The 19,740-nt window shown below is 40.3% G+C and overlaps 1 protein-coding gene across 4 annotated transcripts in view; it reads left to right on the forward strand.

Annotated features, from left to right (window-relative positions):
- Nucleotides 1–19,740, forward strand: part of arhgef1a (Rho guanine nucleotide exchange factor (GEF) 1a) — an 84,642-nt gene that overhangs the window by 47,880 nt on the left and 17,022 nt on the right. For all 4 annotated transcript variants that reach the window (XM_034601138.1, XM_034601137.1, XM_034601139.1 and 1 more), the window contains 5 exons: nt 6,778–6,845; nt 12,708–12,896; nt 14,315–14,398; nt 14,560–14,609; nt 18,320–18,370. In XM_034601138.1, the coding sequence (XP_034457029.1) occupies nt 6,778–6,845; nt 12,708–12,896; nt 14,315–14,398; nt 14,560–14,609; nt 18,320–18,370 (442 nt within the window). The remainder of the gene's footprint in view (nt 1–6,777; nt 6,846–12,707; nt 12,897–14,314; nt 14,399–14,559; nt 14,610–18,319; nt 18,371–19,740) is intronic.

The raw sequence follows: 19,740 nt of genomic DNA on the forward strand, positions 1-19,740 counted from the left end.
ATGCATATTTTGATGTATCGGTTAAAGTTTCTTTTGAGGCAAGACAAATGTTCCTAACCTGAAAAAGCTGAATGTCACCAATGCTTAAATTCCCCAAAACTAAGTAGAATTTGAGTGAATAGTTTAACATTTTATTCACATCAAATGTTTTAACAAAAATAATCTTCCAGCTGGAAGTGAAAATGTCTAAACAAATTTGGAGGCTGTCATTCTTGGAAATATGGATGTTCGGGCATAGCTGAGTAAACATCTTGAAAGTGCCCTGTCTCTGGCACCACAGATTTACTTTCAGATGTATTCATCTCTCAGAGACAATGCATATTAGGTCATCATAAGTGGAAATGGATTCCAGCCCACTATTGTTAAAATACAGGAAATCAACATGTGAGCATTTCCTCAATAATTTCCTCTATCCATACGTTTCACACCCCAAGGGCCTGTAGTATGAAGCTGATTCAACGTACTCTGATTTGACAAACATGAATTAAAGAGGCCAAAGGTCACACAAACCTAACCATATTCACTGTCAACATGTGTCCAGATGTACACTGTAGGTCTTTTTAACATCAAAAGGGCATCTAAATCATCGTAAAGGTGCAGGTTCAGATGCAGCAGGGTTACATTTCTAATGAAATCATCTCAGGAGAAAAAAAAAAAAGTTCATGTTGTGATATGTCTGTTTGCATGTATTGGCACAAACTATAACAAAAACCTCACGAACAAATGACAGTAAGTCTGACTGATAACTGTATTTTGTAGTTTGAAATAATTTATGTTGTTCTCTTATGTATAGTTCAGAGGGAAACTATTGAGCATTTAAAAAAACTAAACATTGCAGTTGTCAAATTGCTGTAAATATTAAAATAAAGGGAAGCAAATGTGCAAAAGTACAAAATAAAATAATTGTGTCAGTTAAAATATGATATGATCAAATACCTGAACATGCTGTGAAATGACTGATAATGATGATGATGATACATAATCTCTCTAATGTTGTCATGGGGCTTTAACGGCATCAATCCTATAGAAGAATATGTTGTTTGTAGAACTACCACTTCACATATTAGAATATAGAAGTATTTTATACTGCAGATGATATGCGATCACATTAAACTGTTAAAACAGAACACATGCATCCAGCAGTTTAGTGACAGTAGGTGCCACTTGTGAACTGCACAGATACAGAATTATTGATCATGATGAAACTGATGTGATATTGATCATATGTTGAGAATCACCGATGGAACACCCTGGGTTAAACCTAACCTCCTTTCGTAGTACCGGTTCACAGAGAAGTTACTCCCTTCGTCACAAAGTTACCCATTGTTATGCGAGTCCATTTAAGTGGAAAACATAACAAAAACGGGCAACGAGGTGTAAGTCTGAACACTTTTCCTCACATTCAACCTGAATGTCGCTTGTGAGTGAATTCAAACAATAGAAGAACATCCACGCTACGACACAGCTAAGTTAGCAAGCTATGATCTGTGTCAGCTAGCTTCGGTGAAGTGCAGCCAGTGATGAGCCAGTCACCTGCTAATGCTTTTAGTGAACAAGGGGACCAAGACAGATGCATAATGGCAGGAATCGTCGGACATATGGAACCCTTTGATGACTCTGGCGAGCAATCGTCAACGTACATTGAAAGTTTTGAGCATGGCCTTCTGGCTAATGAGATCAGAGACACTAAGAATGTCCCAGTGCTGCCTAGTGTGATGGGTCCGAAGACATATGGATTACTACGCAGCCTGATAGCTCCACTCGTGATAGCAGAAATGTTTCTCTTCCACAAACGGAATCAAGAGGATGGTGTGTCTGATGGGCAGTATGTGGCGGTACTAAAGAAACTGTCCGAGCATTGTGAGTGTGGTGCACATTTGGAAGACGCTCTATGAGACAGGTTCGTGTCTGGACTGAATAGTGAAGCTGTGCGATATGGTCATTTATACATCAGCAAGGATGCTGGGAAGCTCAGAATCCTTATATTCTGTTTCACAATGGCTTGAGACCTCTCACTTGACATTAAATATTTTTAAAAAACTGTCTCAATCTGCTTTTCTATTTGTAAACCACACGGAAATTTTACATTTATGTCCTAATGAGATAAGGAGGGAGAAGACCTTGAGGTGGTGAACTTAAATTGTTAAGTGAAATTAGTCTGTGGAAACAGGTAGTGTCTCAATAGCATTCTCTTATTTTGTTGCTTGAATTAAAGTTTTCCTTCATTTTAAAGTTTGACTAATTATTCATACAGTGGTATTGGCAATTCATACATTAGCATAGACCATACTACAACGATATGAAGTAAATAATTTAACTTAGGTGGGGAGCAGGACCACGTCTCAACCACTCCTATAATTACCCATAAACCCTTGTTATACCCGGTCAACCCATCCTGCTCTACAAAAGATTGCAGATCAGCTCACCTGAATTGGACCTGTGTGACCTGTTCGAAGCCAATTATCTTCCAACCATCACTCAGTTAAGCAACAGCCAAACGTCTCAGGCGAGCCTGTGCTCAGTTATCAAAATACCACAAACTCGTTTTTGTTTGTTGTTTTTTCCCTATGTGTCAATAAATTCTCGCTTGCCAAAACAGCACCACCCATCCAGCCAGCTTCATTACTCCTCCCTCTCCTGTCTTACCTGCATTACGTCAACAGATCCTATCCAGCAACTACGTAGATCTAGCGCAGCTACTTCATCCATCCATCATTGACACTAGCAAGCCTAGGGAAATCCAGACCAATCTCGGTTCCATACAGCTCCATCATCAGGTCCCCTCTAGATCTAATGACTTAACTCCAGCCAAATTTGCCCTAGCTTTCTCACTCTACCGAGAAACCATTTGCCCAGCTTTTCCCACCAGGAGATCTGAGTTAGACGATTATCTCTCTATCATGCTAGACATGGCCTTACGTTTCGGGGGCACAGGCTTCTATCGCTACCATGTTCATTTCGCCAACCAGGCAGCTGGCCGGATACATCAGTTCAATCAGGGAACATACTGGGGCGATCTAGATTCTGAGCTTTATTGCCGCATCCTTGCAGCTCGCACATCCCTCACCTTTGAGCTATTCAGAGCCCCTTCCCACCCAGCCACAGCTTGCATAGTTACTGCTCCATCATCTCAATCACACCCTTCTTCATCACATAACACCCCTGTTTCACTTGTTTGTCACACGCTGCACCACCACCTCCCATCATTCCTAGACCTGTTAACATATGTCCCTCCGTTAACGTCCCCATACCAAAGGGCGTTGACAGCCGTGGTAGGCCAGTCCTCTACCACAGGGGCATGATGGTGTGCAATAACTTCAACAACCTGGCCTGCACATTTTCTAACTGCCACCTCCTGCATGTGTGCTTCTTCTGCAGAGGCACCCATGCCTGTAACACCTGCCCCCACAATCCGACCACAAAAGGGGTGCTTTAAAAAAAAAAAAAGAATATTATATTTCTGTTTGTGCATGGCTTCCCTGTCAACAAATATACTGATTGAATAAAAAAAATCAAATATCAGGTCAGGAGATTAGACTTAGACTCTACCCTGCCTCCCCCCACATCTCCTGCACATTGGTGACCACCAGAGGTGTGGACATTTCTCCATTCTTAGATGCATCGCGACGCGGACTGCGTCAGTATCAGGGCAGACGCACATTAAAGGTTCACTCATCCTGTATGTGTCAGAGGCTCTGTCAGAGTCTGCATCCTCCTCATTCCCCCTCTGACCTGCGCTCACTTTACACTTTAACATTGAACACCATCACTGATGAGAAGTTATTAGGACACGTACAGTACTTAGGTTTACTTCGTGTTTGTTTGATTCGCTCTAGAGTTTATTAAACACATGTTTAACCAAGACACGCAACACAAGACGTAACGTGACGCATCTGGATCATCAATAAATAACAAAATAAATTTGATTATCAGTTTGTGTGTATGAAGACACACACACACACTTGCAGACAGAAGTTCTTCCCGCAGATTATGATGCAACACAGTGTTTGAACTTAGTTGTTGCAGAAGAGGCGACGCGCCGATATCATTATCATCAGGATATGTAACACAGTCCTTTAAGCTAGCTGTAATCAAACCCCTTTCAAAAAAATCCACCTTGGACCCGGAGGTTTTAGCCAACTACAGACCAATATCCAACCTCCCCTTCCTGTCTAAAATCCTTGAAAAGTTTGTAGCCAATCAGCTGTGTGTGTTTCTCCAGGAAAGTCATCTATACAAGACTTTCAGTCGGGATTTAGAGCTAATCCCAGCAAGGAGACAGCCCTGGCAATAGTCACTAATGACCTTCTAATAGCTTCAGATCAGGGATTTGTGTCTGTCCTCGTTCTGTTAGATCTTAGTGCAGCATTCAACACTATTGATCATCAAATTTTATGAGACTAGAACAGTTAATTGGCATTAAAGGAACCGCCCTAACCTGGTTTAAATCCTATTTTTCAGATCGATTACAATTTGTGCAAATTAATGATGAGAGAGAATTTGTATTCTCATTATATTTGCTTCCACTAGGAAACATAATCAGGACACACTGTAAATTTCCACTGCTATGCGGATGACACCTAATTATACCTATCAATAAACCAGAACAGTGTAATCAATTAACTAAACTTCAAGCATGTTTTGTTTCAAGGACATAAAGAACTGGATGACCTGCAATTTTCTCCTATTAAACTCAGATAAAACAGAGGTTCCAATACTTGGCCCTAAACATCTTAGAGATACATTATCTAATGATATATAGTAGCTGCGCTAGACGACATTGGCCTTGCTTCCAGTGAAACAGTCAGGAATTTGGAAGTCATCTTTGATCCCGATTTGTCCTTTGATTTTCACTTAAAACATATTTCTAGGTCCGCCTTCTTTCACTTAAGTAACATTTCAAAAATCAGACATGTCCTTTCTCAAAAAGATGCAGAAAAACTAGTCCATGCCTTTGTTACATCCAGACTTGATTATTGTAATTCCTTATTATCAGGCTCCAGCAGTAAGTCGTTAAAGACTCTGCAGCTTGTCCAAAATGCTGCAGCACGTGTCCTGACAAGAACCAAGAAAAGAGAACACATTTCTCCTGTATTAGCTTCACACTGGCTTCCTTTTAAAATAAAGTTTATAGTTAGAGCTGGTCCAGGCTTGTCTTGGACCTGCTCTTAGTTATACTGCTATAGCTCTAGAATGTCGGGGGACACATGACACATGGAGCTTCTCAAAGAAATGAATGTCTCATCAACACATGTTACTGATTTGACCTCTTCCCCGGAGTCCCTGTGTTTTATGCAAATCCAGGACATTGTGGATTATGATGGTGGATCGCGATTTAGAGATCGTGATTGTAATGCCGGATCCTGTATCGTGTTCGCATATGATTGTGATAGTTGTGGTGAACCATGATCGAGGTGGCAGCCGATGGTGGACCCTGATGGCGACCATGGATCATGACGATGGATTGTGGATTATGGTGAATTGTTGACCAGAACAGAGTAATGTGCCTCAGTGCAGTGGTGCTGCTAAGGGGGGGACGAGGACGGGGCCACCTTGATACAGTAAAGGCTATAATCAGAGTTCGTCATTTTTAAGTCTATTGAATGAATGTCAGTGTGGAAAGAACTGACCACTGTTATTGACTTACTGTTCTAGTCTGATTTTTTAATTGAAAACCTTTTTTGTAAGTTTTGTAAATTACAGCCTCCTTACCTCCTTGTGTTTCATGTTTATCCCTGTGTTTATGTTTGTTTATGAGTTGTTTCTGTGTCTCATGTTTTCCCACTCCCTGTGTTCTGTTTCCTGTTTTATTTTGTAGTTTCTGCTCCTAGTGTGTTTTCTTTTTTCACTTCCTGTCTTTGTGAATGTCTGCACCAGTCCTCATGTGTTCCACCTGTGTTCAATTGGCCCTGCCTTCCCTGTGTGTATATAAGTCTCTGTGCTTCCCCTGGTCCTTGTCGGTTCGTTGTCGTAATGCCTCATCTCTTGTGCTTGCGTCCTCTGCGTCATCTCTGTCATCTCTGTCTTGTAGTAGGTTCCTAGTGTTTTCCCCATTGAGCTCTTTGTTTTTTCAGTTTTGACTTTTTGAGATTTCTCTGTTTGTTGTTTTCTCCTGTTAAGACATTTTCCATTAAAAGGACACCTTTTGTTTAAAACTCTGCATCTTGGGTCCACCTGCTTAACATAACCCTGACACTATGATTCCAGTCAGACTAATTACAATTGGAGTTCAAGATACCTTTAATTTGCATCAATTCAAGATACTCTAAATCAAGTTTAAACTGGTCAGAATGGCTTTGTAAATATCATAAAGTTCAATTATGACCTAGGTGGAACACTAGTTGAATTAAATTGTAGATATCTGAAAATGTAATAACGAAAGTTGATATCAGTAATGTTTTGGATAGTTAAACTTGATAAACCAATGTTAAAACGGCCATAACCTGCTGAATGTGCCTCTCTGTGACAGAGAGCTACATGCATGTATTTGTCTGTTTGAACAGAGGCGTCACTCATAGCAGAAAGGCTCTGTCAGGCCACAGCAGACAAGCTGCTCTCGGCTGAATGAATGGCTGTATTAACACATGCATATGCAATGCAAACAATGCAGCCTCTTCCAGCAGATCATTATTGCTGTATCTCTTCCTCTTGTTTCAGTGTCTAATATGTATCAGTACATTTTTTACACCAAAAATAACATTTACAAATACAATGAATGCTCTGTCAATCTCCTCACTGATAACAGGATTTGTTTGGTCTGTGCTTTTGTGTGTTTAGGTGCCCATCAAGAGAGGAGTTCCCCCTAATAGAGACTGAGCACAAGGCCCATCTGAGGAGACTCAAAGGTCAGGAGACACAATTAAGGAATATTCCAATATGGCACACTGCATGGCCTCTATTTCTGGGCAGGCACATTTATTCTCATTTCCCCTGCTCTGTATGCAAACAAACGCATATGCAATTTCTGTTTGTGAAGGCCAAATTATGTTTTAGCTATCTGACTGTGTCTGTTGTCAAAAGGGGTGTAACGCTACACAAAAATCCCAGTTCGGTACGTGTCTCGGTTTTTAGTTCACCGTTCAGTACGTTTTCGTTACAGTAGACACAAGGAACAGAGAACATTTAACAGATTTTTTATTTATTTTTATTCAAGCCTTGTTAACTGAGCAAACTATAACTGTGTCTTTCTTACCTAAGTAAATTTTAAATAAAAAAATTATAATTCTCTCAAGTTACAAATAAATATAAATTGTAAAATAAATAAATATCCATTAAGGTGCAGCGTGAAGAAAATTTGCAAGCGGCAGCTTTAATGTGTGTGCGGAAGAGCCGCGCCAAGAAAAGCCGGGCACCTCCTTTCAGCCCCCCTGTTACTCAATGAAGACCATCGTCATTTACCCCCGAACCCCTACACTGAACGGGTTACATACAAAAACAAGCAGAGAAAGCAGAATCGCGGGCTGACCGGCGCGGAGAAATGCGCGTCCGGTGTGAACAGCCAGGCGGCTGCGCGCTTGAGAATGGTGTGGCGCTTCCGCGTCCGGTGTGAACCCGGAGTAATACACTGCAGTCAAGTCAGTCATATCTTGCAAATGCTTGTCTTACCAATTGCTCCCCCCAGAGAAAATGTTCAGCCAAAAAAGCCAACATTTTTTTGAAGAGGTCATTGGCAGGGAAGCCACGGTGCTGGCTATTTCACTCTTAAAACCTCATGGCAACCACCTCTCAGTTTGAGAAGGATATGGAGGTACACCATGCACCAACTCAGGTTCGTCTCCTTTCTGACTATTGAGAACCTTGCTGGGTTTTCCCACCAGCTTTGTTATTGGCAAAGCTAGAGTTGCGACCAGCCACCCTAGCCGACTACACAGACCCATCTGACTAACAGTGGCGCCATCACGTGTGTCTTACTTTGTAACCTGTCCGATCAGGAAGAGGAAGGTAGACTTGAAATGGCTCCCGCATGCCTCTCCCGCATTATGAAAGTGCTAGCAGATGCTAAAGGTGGGGCTACTTGTGGCTATCCTATTCATCACAAGGCTGTTTGATGTTGTGTTTCCAATTCTGACAGACTGCGGCCTGCCAGTGAGGAGATCTGACAGCCAGTCACAGAGTGTGGAGTTGAGTCCAAGGTTTTGCAGTTTGCTAGTGAGCTTGTGGGGGACGACTGTATTAAAAGCAGAGCTATAGTCTATGAAGAGCATCCTGTCTTTGTTTTCCAGGTGGGAGAGGGCTATGTGAAGGGCTACTTCTGTTTGGACTGTAGGCGTACTGCAAGGGGTCCGACCTCTCAGATATTCTGCTCTGAATGTGTGCCTGAACCACTCTCTCAAAACACTTCATAATGGTCGGTGTTAGTGCGACTGGCCTGTAGTAATTCAGACAAGTCACTGGGCTCCTTTTGGGATCTGGGATGGTGGTGGCGGTTTTGAAACAGGTAGGGACCATGGCCTGTGAGAGGGACAGGTTAAAGATGGAGGTGAGAACATCAGCCAGCTCCGTAGCACATGCCCTGAGGGCCTGCACAGGGATGTTGTCTGGGCCTGCTGCCTTGCAGGGGTTGATTCTCCTCAGGGCTATGCGTACATCAGCTGGTGGGACAGTTGGGGAGGGGGTTGTGTGGTCTGGGTGTGTGAGTGCCTCCCCTGTGTGTCGCTGCTGGAGGTCTCAAATCGGGCGTAGAATTGATTGAGCTGTTCAGGCAGGGTGATGGTGGAGTTGGTGATCCCTGTGGTGGTACCCTTATACTCTGTGATTTGTTGCAGGCCCGGCCACATCCGCCCAGCATCAGCAGTAGATTAGAGTAGAAGCCATCCAGTTTCTCCTTGTACTGCTTTTTAGCATATTTGATGGTTTTTCTCAGTCTGTACTTTGCTGTTTTGTACTCTATCTCGTTCCCTGATCTAAATGCAAGAGACCGAGCACTCAGCATCTGACGTACCTGACTGTTCATCCAGGGCTTCTGGTTTGGAAACTTCATGACTTGTATGGTGGGCACAATGTCATCAACGCAGGTGCTAATGTACCCAGTCACACATTCAGCGTACTCCTGTATGTTGATGAAATAATCCTCCAGTTAGGCTGCAGCTTTAAATACATCCCAGTCTGTCTGGATGATGCTCTCAGTTTCTGAACACTAGAGTTTAATTTGTTTAATCACTGGGTTTGATTGTTTGAGTCTTTGTCTGTAGGAACAGGGATATGTGGTCTGAGAGTCCAAAGTGGGGGCGGGGGGGAGCTTTGTATGCACCACGGATGTTGCTTTAAACATTATCCAGCATATTTCGATCTCGTGTGGAAATGTTTACACGCTGGACGTATTTCGGGAGTACAGTCCTTAGGTTGCAGTGGTTGAAGTCTCACGTGACAGTGAACGCAGCATCAGGGTGAGCCGTTTCCATCGCACTGATGATATCATGGAGTTTGCCGAGTGCTGCTGATGAATTAGCTCATGGAGGAATGTAAACCGCTGCCAAAAACAAAGCATTGAATTCCCTTGGTAGATAATAGGGTCGGCATTTCAACAATGTTTATGGACAGACTGTATGTCTCCACACCACGAGTTGTTGACAAACACACACGCCATCCCCTTTAGCCTTACCGGAGGCAGCGGTGCGGACTTTGGCTGACAGCCAGGTGTCCATGAAAATTAGAGCACAGCAGTCCCTAACTTCCCTTTGTGTTATAATTCTGGCTCTCAGCACATCAGGTTTGTTCTTCAGTGACTGGACATTAGCTAGCAGGAGGCTAGGTAGCACAAGCTTTTAGCCTGGCATGGAGTCCCCCCCTCTTGCCTCACTTGCATCTCCGCCTCTGCTGGGGTCTCCTCGGGTCACCTTCTTCACCTGAGCGTGGTACCTACACGGTAGTGGCGGTGGTCTCGTGTGGGGCAAACAATGACGTGATGTTTAGTAGGAGTAAAACCAGTAAATGCAGAGTCATACTTCCACCTGGCAATATCTAACAGAGCCTGCTTGTTGCAAGTTACTATTGCGTGGCTTTCGTGTACTATAAAAAAGGCAAGGTACACAGTTAAAAAAAAACTTTGCTTCTTAGATCATCCTTAATTATGTCCACTGACCAACACCCTATCCCTCCCATGCTCCCAGCTATCTTTGGTCAATTCGAGCCCATATCAATATCCTTCCTATCCGAGGTGGTTCACCATCTGCGACCCACAAATTGCCCTTCCGACAGCATCACCGCCAGTCTTCTTAAAGAAGTCTTTGACACTGTTGGCCCATGTATTATGTCATTGATTAACACCTGTCTTCTCTCTGGTAGTGTCCCAGCTGCCTTTAAACATGCTGTTGTACAGCCCTTGTTAAAGAAAGACAACCTCGATCCCTCTGTTCTCTCTAATTTCAGGCCCATTTCTAAGCTGCCCTTCCTGTCCAAAATCCTAGAGAAGGTAGTTCTCACCCAGTTGCAGACATTTCTTATCAACAATGATGTAAATGAAAAATTCCAGTCAGGTTTTAAACCGCATCACAGTACCGAAACAGCTCTTTTAAGAGTTTTTAACGATTTGATTTTAACTGTTGATTCAGGAGATTCTGCTGTCCTAATGCTCCTAGACCTGACGGCCGCTATCGACACGGTCGACCATGCAATCCTAATGTCACGCCTGGAAAACTTTGTAGGGATTAAAGGTACAGCACTCAGGTGGTTTGAGTCTTACTTAACAGATAGGAGTTTCTCTGTCCACCTGGGTGACTACTCCTCTAGGAAGGCCCCACTTACATGTGGGGTACCTCAAGGATCCGTTCTAGGCCCTGTCCTTTTCTCTCTATATATGCTGCCCCTAGCCTCAGTTTTTGAAAAATATAATGTCTACTTTCACTGCTTTGCAGACGACATTCAAATATACTTGCCCCTGAACCAAAAAACTAAGACATCACTGCAGCCCCTCTTTGACTGCTTAAATGACGTAAAATCATGGATGGACTCAAACTTCCTCAAATTAAACAACAATAAAACTGAGATTATCATATTTGAACAATCAGAACTGCAAGATATGGTCAATCTTGGGCCTTTGGCTTCTTATACTCACTCCACTGTAAAGAGTCTTGGTGTTCTTTTTGACAGGACTTTTAATTTTGAAAAACAAATCTCCTCAGTAGTCAGAGGTAGCTTTTTTCAACTGCGACAAATAGCCAAGGTAAAGGCCTACCTCCCACAAAAACACCTAGAGAGAATTATCCACGCATTCATAACCTCCCGTCTGGATTATTGTAATTCCCTGTATGTAGGCTTAGACAAATCATCCATTAAACGCCTGCAGCTAGTCCAAAATGCTGCTGCTCGCCTGCTGACTAGGACAAAAAAGAGAGACCATATCACACCCATGTTGCGCCTCTTACACTGGCTTCCTGTTTGTCACAGGATCGTTTTTAAAATCTTACTTTTAACTTTAAAATCTCTTAACGGACTGGCACCGTCTTACTTATCTGAACTTCTCTTTATGCACACTCCAGTTAGGGAACTGAGATCAGCCACTCAACTGCTCCTTGACAAACCTCAGACAAGGCTAGTAACCAGAGGTGATCGTGCCTTCGCAGTAGCCGCCCCAAACCTGTGGAACAACCTACCACTTCACATCAGATCTGCCCCATCTTTAACAAACTTCAAATCGCTACTAAAAACACACCTGTTCTCCCAGGCTTTCTGCTTGAGTTGAGTACGTTTCATCGCAGCTGATTTTATTTATCTTATCATATATCTTTTATTTTATTTTATTTATTTTATTTATTTTATTTATTTTATTTATTTTATTTATTTTATTTATTTTATTTATTTTAATTTAATTTTACATTAATAATTGTATTTTATTTGTATTACTTGCACTATAATGTATTACCTTTTTACTGTCCTTATGTTGTACCATTAATCCTGTAAAGCACTTTGGTCAACCAAGTTGTTTTTAAATGTGCTATATAAATAAAATTGACATTGACATTGACAATAGATCAGGAGCCTGTCCAAATTAACTTTTTATCACTGAGCGACATCATTTCCGGCATCATAATTGTCTTTGGGTGATACTGACACAGATAGACATTTTACATTCAATAGTGATGTTTAAGGTTGTCTGGCTGGGTTTTTAACATGTCTCTACACTTCACATGCAAACAGGAAGGCTTCATGAGAATAACAAATCTGTGACTAACAAAATCTGGAGCATAGCGAACGGCAAATGTAAACAAAGATCACCAATTAACATTATCACCGGTTAAACTGGAAAAACAGCTGACGCAACCATGAGAACAATGGATAACCCAGTTGGGTTGATTTTTTCAATTTACTTAGTTAAATTAGACGTTTAGATTTCAGGGTACAATTCAAGGTAGTTAAGTGATGTAACTTACATACCATGAGTAACCCAACAGTAAACACAACAAACAATTTAAAAACAGCCTCTATTTCCTTTAGGTAGCAGTCATGGTATGAGTGTGATAATGCACATTGTGTTGGCGCTGTGTAAAAAACATTAGACCTTGGAGTGCATTATTGCTTATGTGTGTAGTAGGGCTGTGTACTACATGCTCATGGGTGTATTAGGAGTGTGCATCAATGTCACAATGCAGTATATAGGCGTTAAGTGTTCCTTACATGTGAGACTGGGTAAGATTAGGCAGGAATTGTTGTCATGTTTTTTAGATTTGCATTAGATTCATGATTCATTCATTCTGACCTACTAACTATAGCTGACCTTCATCACAAGGACCAGGAAATGCTTGAGCTCCTGCAAGAGAGGGTTACAGTATTCTGTGAGCTGGCAGAGGTGTCAAGTGGTCAGGAGGGCCTACAACCTCCCATCACACGTTACCTATTCAGGGCAGACACACCCCAAGCTCCCCGTGCAGAAAAACTCCTACTGGAAGCCACAGCTGAAGGTAACACACCAAGTTTCTGATCAACAACAAATTATTGTTTTCTGTCTGTTTGCAAAGAAGGTGTTCACATTAAAGACCAACTGGACAGGACAAACTATAATAACTGCAACACTTTCCAAGAAGACCTGTATCAAAGCTTAACATGCTTCAAGTCATTGTTGACAGTTTTTATTCTGTCATGACTCACTTGACAGGACACATCAGCATTTTCAAAAAATATGTATTTTAAAATTTAAGCTCAACAACACTTGGAATTAACCCCAATTTATATTGTCAAGTTATTAGCTTTTTATGTGCAACCATAGAACAGAGAAGTAGTTAAAACTTTCATGCTGCTTAGGGTGTCTGAGTATCTGGTAGAGTGTAGTTAGATGAACTGGTGTTAATATACTGCTTTAGGGTTATAGTGTCAATTGGAGAATGCAGCTTGCATGTGAAAATGAAAAGAAGGCAACAGGAACCATACAGCCACACCCCACCAGCCAAACAGACAGGCTGAACAAGGACAGACCAAACCAAGGAAACCAAAAGACAAAATAGGGCAGAAGGTTGTCAACCAAACAGTAGTTGCTGTCTTCTTACTCCAACTGGCTCACTAAAATTAGGCTAGTCCTAATTTTCACCATTTGAAATGTGAAAATGTTTTAGAACATGAACATTACTTTGCCTGAAACAATTTGTCACAAGACCCAGCCAAATTTTATTTTAAACAACAAGTGTTCTCTGCCCTGAAATGCTAGGGTATTGTCTGTTAAAGGTGTTGAAACCACAACTATTTCCAAGCAGTCTCAGTTAGGTTATTTGGCCGACACAAAGTGTTATGTTTTATACTAACCTGGCTAATTAATGGACCTGAGATCATTTAAGCCAAACAGGTTTCGATGTGAAACATGCACTCACAGCCCTATGACAAGCAACCTGACGAATATGCAAAATGGATGGATGAGTCAGTAATTGTAATGATACAAAAACAGTGGCAGCGCCAGTATTTTTTTACAACTTCCTAGATAGGCAAGGTGTCCCTCATGCCATTACACATAAATATAAAATCATAAGCACAAAAGGTAACCTCTACGTGAGTCTACCACTGTAATGTAGAATGAAATATTTCATCAACTGCTATTTGGATTGCTATGAACTAAGCTTCAGATATTAATGATCAACACTGGATGAATCCTATTGACTTTAAGTCATAATTTCAAATATGTTAAACATGTATTATTTGTCCAGGATCTTACATTAAGCTAAAAAGGGACAGATTAGATAATGTTTACAAGTCAGGACTGATGTTTTTCTGTCAGTATTGATTTAGAAGGCAATTAGTGGTGTGAGAGAGAGATGTCATCTAAATAACTGTTTGTTATGTGTGTGTGTGTGTGGGTGTGTGTCTGGGTGTGTCTGGGTGTGTTTTTCAACAGTGGACAAGTTGAGTGAAGTCCTTCTGGGCTCCAGTGTGGACATCCCTCTTCTATGCCATCACAACCGCAACGTGGTAGAAGCCAGTGAGTCCCACATATTTTCTCATACAACACTGGAGATAAGATATGACAATATGTTCCCTCAGCATCCAATATGTAAATTTCCATTTTAACCTTTAAATCACATAATATTTTTCCATGACTAGTTAGACAACTGAATGGCTGCTATATCTGTCTCTGCTCAGGTAATCAGGATCTGTTGATCAATGGAGCCCATGATTTCTGTGCAGCAAAGGTGAGCTGAGGGACAAGATACATACATACATACATACATAATCAGGAAGATAGATTGAACTCAGCAAGAGTTTTTTGAAAAGTTTGTTGAAAATCTACAATTGTATTTTTTAGAAAACTAAAACTAGTCATTTTGAAATCTACCTGCTTAAACCAAATTCTTGTTCCTTAGGAAAACCCATCAAGTTTTTCCCTTAGAATTACAACAGCACATAAGTGATGAAAAATAATTATTTGAACAAATGAAATTGTAAAAGCAATTCAGTCCAGTGTTATATTTTTAAGAGTAATATTTGAATTAGTAGTTCAACCTCACAATGAAAATAGAGACCTCACTTTGACAACAGCATTTTTCCCCATTGTGTTTGTGATCACAATGACAGTTTTAGCTTTTTCATTACAACATATGTAAAAGCAACATCAAGTTAAACATGTATGGTTGAACATCTAAGTAACCATCCAGGACACCACAGGGCATTCAGAAAGGCCATGGTCTTTCTCAGGTTTTTGGGATACTCAACATGGACGATGTGATATAATAAAAAGGCAGCAGCCAGGGCAAGGGAGATGTCCAGACTGCCATTATCAAAAAGCATCTAAACGCTATCCATCTTCACAGTGATGACCTGATCTGAAGGAGGGAATTGGTTCATATAGTCAAATATGAGAAAGGGAGAGAAACAGAGGAGTGAGACGGAGAAAGGGAGAGAAACAGGAGTGAGACGGAGAAAGTTGAGAAACAGGAGTGAGACGGAGAAAGTTGAGAAACAGGAGTGAGACGGAGAAAGTGGAGAAACAGGAGTGAGACGGAGAAAGTTGAGAAACAGGAGTGAGACGGAGAAAGTTGAGAAACAGGAGTGAGACGGAGAAAGTGGAGAAACAGGAGTGAGACAGAGAAAGTGGAGAAACAGGAGTGAGACAGAGAAAGTGGAGAAACAGGAGTGAGACAGAGAAAGTGGAGAAACAGGAGTGAGACGGAGAAAGTTGAGAAACAGGAGTGAGACAGAGAAAGTTGAGAAACAGGAGTTAGACGGAGAAAGTGGAGAAACAGGAGTGAGACGGAGAAAGGGAGAGAAACAGACGAACAAAGTGGGGGAGTGGGATATAAGAGGGGAAGAAAGTGATTCTAAAACTGTTCAATTGTTAAGATGTGTTGAGATTTATTATCTGTAAAATTGGTTGAGACTTTTGAGTCAAGATGTGAAACAGAAAAAGGGAAATTCAAGCTTTTGCTCCCTTTATTTTATTTTTCTGAAGTTAAATTTGAACATGCACAATTTTCACATTTTATTTATTTTCTCTTATTTTGAAATGCAGCCCTACTTTTATTTAGTTAATGAGAGAACATTATACATATCTGCAATCATACATATATGTTCAGTTCTATGTTACGTGACAATAAATATTGTCAAAAGGTTTTTGAATCGTACTGAATTCATTTGATTTGACAGTCAGGTATTTAGTACATGCAGATGTTGATACAACTACTAGGCTACTTAAATATATATCACACTAAATAGTTAGACATTATGATCTTCCGGACCTTTGCTTCAAGAAATTTTCTCTAACTGGACCTCTTTAAATTTTTGTTGAATACCCCTGATATATAGTATAAAATAGCATTAACTCTAAAAATTCCCAGTAAATTTTTTTTGCAATTTAACCTGTCTTATATATTTGGCAATAAGCAAGATACTTTTAAAGAAGCACAATAAACCTTTCCCAACAGTCAGGCAAGGAGGCTGGGAAAAACGCATAAATACTAAAAGAAACAAAAACTTGTTGTTGTTCCTGACCAATTGATCAGATTCTGATGAATTAGAAAATCCAAAAAAGTATTGTTAAGCACATCATGTCACTTTTAAAACATAAATTTGAAAACTTAAAGTAGAATAAATGTTATGTTTGAATAATTTGAACAACAAACACAAAACTCAAAATAATTAACAGAACGTGAGACAGAATACTTCACCTTATCAATAATAAATGGTTGTTGTGCGTCCCCTTTGAAAACTGATGGTAGGAGGAGTACTACAGCATTGACAATCTGGCCTGAAAAAAGACAAAGGTTATATTCTCAATAACACATGAAATGGAACATGGTAGGGTTCCAAATTTTTATTTTAATTCATAAATATATAATTTAAAGATCCTGCAAAGAAGAATGGGAGAAACTGCCCAAAAGTAGGTGTGCCAAGCTTCTAGCATCATACTCAAAAAGACTTGAGGCTCTAATTGCTGCCAAAGGTGCTTCAACAAAGTATTGAGCAAAGGCTGTGAATACTTATGTACATGTTATATTTTCGTTCTTTATTTTTTAATAAATTTGCAAACATTTTCAACAAACTTTTTTCACTTTGTCATTATGGGGTATTGTGTGAGGAAAAAAATGAATTGAATCCATTTTGGAATAAGGCTGTAACATAACAAAATGTGGAAAAAGTGGAGCGCTGTGAATACTTTCCGGATGCACTGTACATGGTCCTAATAAGTGGCTTGTATGGTTGTATGAGGTCATTTTTTTTTACATAAGAAATATTTGCACTTTTTTGTTTTTGTTGACAGATGTTGCACTTTCCTTTGTTTTGCTTTAAAAAAAACAACAACAAAAACAACTTAATTTTAGCAGTAAAAGTATCTGCTAAAAGTTGACACAGTACAGAGCACCATTTTTAATAATTAAGCACAACAGACCTGATTTTTTCACTTTGGTGAACCTAGTTGCCCCTAATATAAAGTGTACCAGTATTCTGAGCCTCATGGTATGCTTTGAAATGTCCCGGGGTGAGCTGGTATGCAAGTATTCCTTCATTTTCTCACTTTTAGAAGGCAACTGTTGCAGTATGACAGTCTTACAATCTTAATGTCATGATAACATTTAAGGTTTGATTTTGCTACATCAAATGTGGATTTTCCTAAAAGAGATGTCTGACTGTGCGCGTCACGTTACGTCTCCAGTTGTGTAGCAGGTTTAAACATGTGTCTCATAAACTCTAGAAAATCAAACAAACACAAAGTAAATGTCAGTCATGGTGTTTATTTCCACGTCCGATCTGCCATGCATCTAAGAATGGAGAAATGTCCACAGCTCTAGTGCTCAGCTCTGGGCAGGACAGCATTCAGCGCGTCAGTTATAGCAGCAGGCTTTTTAAAAAAACATCCTCACTATTGAGGACACGCTACGGAAAAGTGTGTATTTTGTGTCTTCAGCCTCCGATGCCTTCAATTTGTGCTGTTGTGAGATTCTTGGTTTTTTTACCTTTTGGGGCCGTCTCTCATAACTTCAACTGTTCACCAAGCCGCTCTCTTCATGACAAACGGATGTCCTTATATGGAGAAATAGAGGCGTGGCAGTATGCTAATTACAGAGAGCGGACACGCGCCTGTCCATTTAGAATGGCTTTGATGCCATGTAAAGCATTCGATTAACCAGCTTTTCATATAAATGTAGACCCCCTTTAATACCCTAATGTGATTTATTATCATCATATTATTGCATACAGTCATGCATACATACACACGTTGGACATTTCATTAATTGTAATAGTAAATTAGTGTCTTCCTTTTCCCTTTCCATGCCCTTGTGTGTGTGTGTGTGTGTGTGTGTGTGTGTGTGTGTGTGTGTGTGTGTGTGTGTGTGTGTGTGTGTGTGTGTGTGTGTTTGAGTGACACAGACAGTTCAGGAATAACTATGCTTTCTGTGTTTAACAGGAGATCTGTCAAAGGCTGGTGAATCTCAGTGTCTATCTCCATGCACTCCAGGTGAGTAGGTTTCACCCATTCAATCAATCAATCAATCCAACTTTATTTTTATATAGCACCTTTCATGCAGTTTAGTGCAGTTCAAAGTGCTTCACACATGATTGACAATATGATAATAAGACAGACATAAGAACTGTTATACCTAAACAAATAGTGCTATGACTGTCAGTAATGATATATTTAATGATTCATTTTTTGATTTTTAAAATGAATGGGATCCTATGGGAGTACAGAGGCAACTCACCTCAAACTGACTCTAGTTTCAAAGTTTACTAATCTGCTATATTTACAGGTACACATTAATTGAAGCTTTAAAATATGTCCGAGACTAATTTAATTTTTGACTCCTTATGTGCTAAAATTATTTATGTAAAGGGTTTAACAGCTTTTTAGAGAAGTCATCAGTGTGTCATTTGAGCACCGATAGAGTGTGGAAGAACGTTGGGGTGGGCAACTTTTAAATAGGAAATTCAACCAAGCTGTGGCATAATACATATATTATTATTATTGTTATCATTATTAATATTATTATTTCAATTAGAGAGATGACTAGGGCTGGGTATCACCACTGATTGCCCAAATCGATTCAACCCCAATACAGGTCTCGATTCGATTCGATTTAGTATCGATTCAGTTAAGGATTATTATTTTTGCTCGTATATGAAAGAAATTCTCAAAGAACTATGTGTTGCAATCAAACACAACAGTGAAGATTTTTTAAATGATACAGGTGTAATTAATTTAAAATAGGTTTTTAAAACGTTCAACACCCCCGTTTTATTTAGTAAATGGACAAGTTTTGCATACTGGTAGACTTTGGCTTGGTCGTCCTCTGTGTCGTCCACTTCTAGATCCGGGCGACAGACATTGAGAATAGTTTATAGAAAAAGACAATTTTCTCTCTGATTGTCTCATTTGCTGTTGTAGGTCATAAAGAGGCAGCAATATTAAAACAAGACAGTGTCATAACCAGTTAAAAACACTTAAATGCGGCTTTAAGGAAAGTAGAACATAAGGCAGGACTACAGAGTCAAGTGATACTTATTGATTGTATCAGCAGTCATTCTCCTTACGTCGATGATCACATCAGGACCATGCAATCTAGTTTTTTCCCCCTCTGTGGCAGTTGACCATGCTACATGGCTCTCACCACAGCAGCCAGAGATAAACCATTCGGGTTTCAGCATAATTTTATTAATCCAAAGAAAAACTCACAAACTCTAACTCAAAATACAGCAGCACTTTCTGCCGTCTCTGTTTGACTGTTCATGAGTGTTTCTCTGCGTAGCTCTCGTTTCAGACCAGAGGATCAATCAGCTAACAGCTCTCACCTACGCTGATTGACCCTCTGGTCCAGGTGAAGGTGTTCT

Source organism: Hippoglossus hippoglossus, chromosome 11 (assembly GCF_009819705.1).
Source record: "Hippoglossus hippoglossus isolate fHipHip1 chromosome 11, fHipHip1.pri, whole genome shotgun sequence".
Taxonomy (NCBI): domain Eukaryota; kingdom Metazoa; phylum Chordata; class Actinopteri; order Pleuronectiformes; family Pleuronectidae; genus Hippoglossus; species Hippoglossus hippoglossus.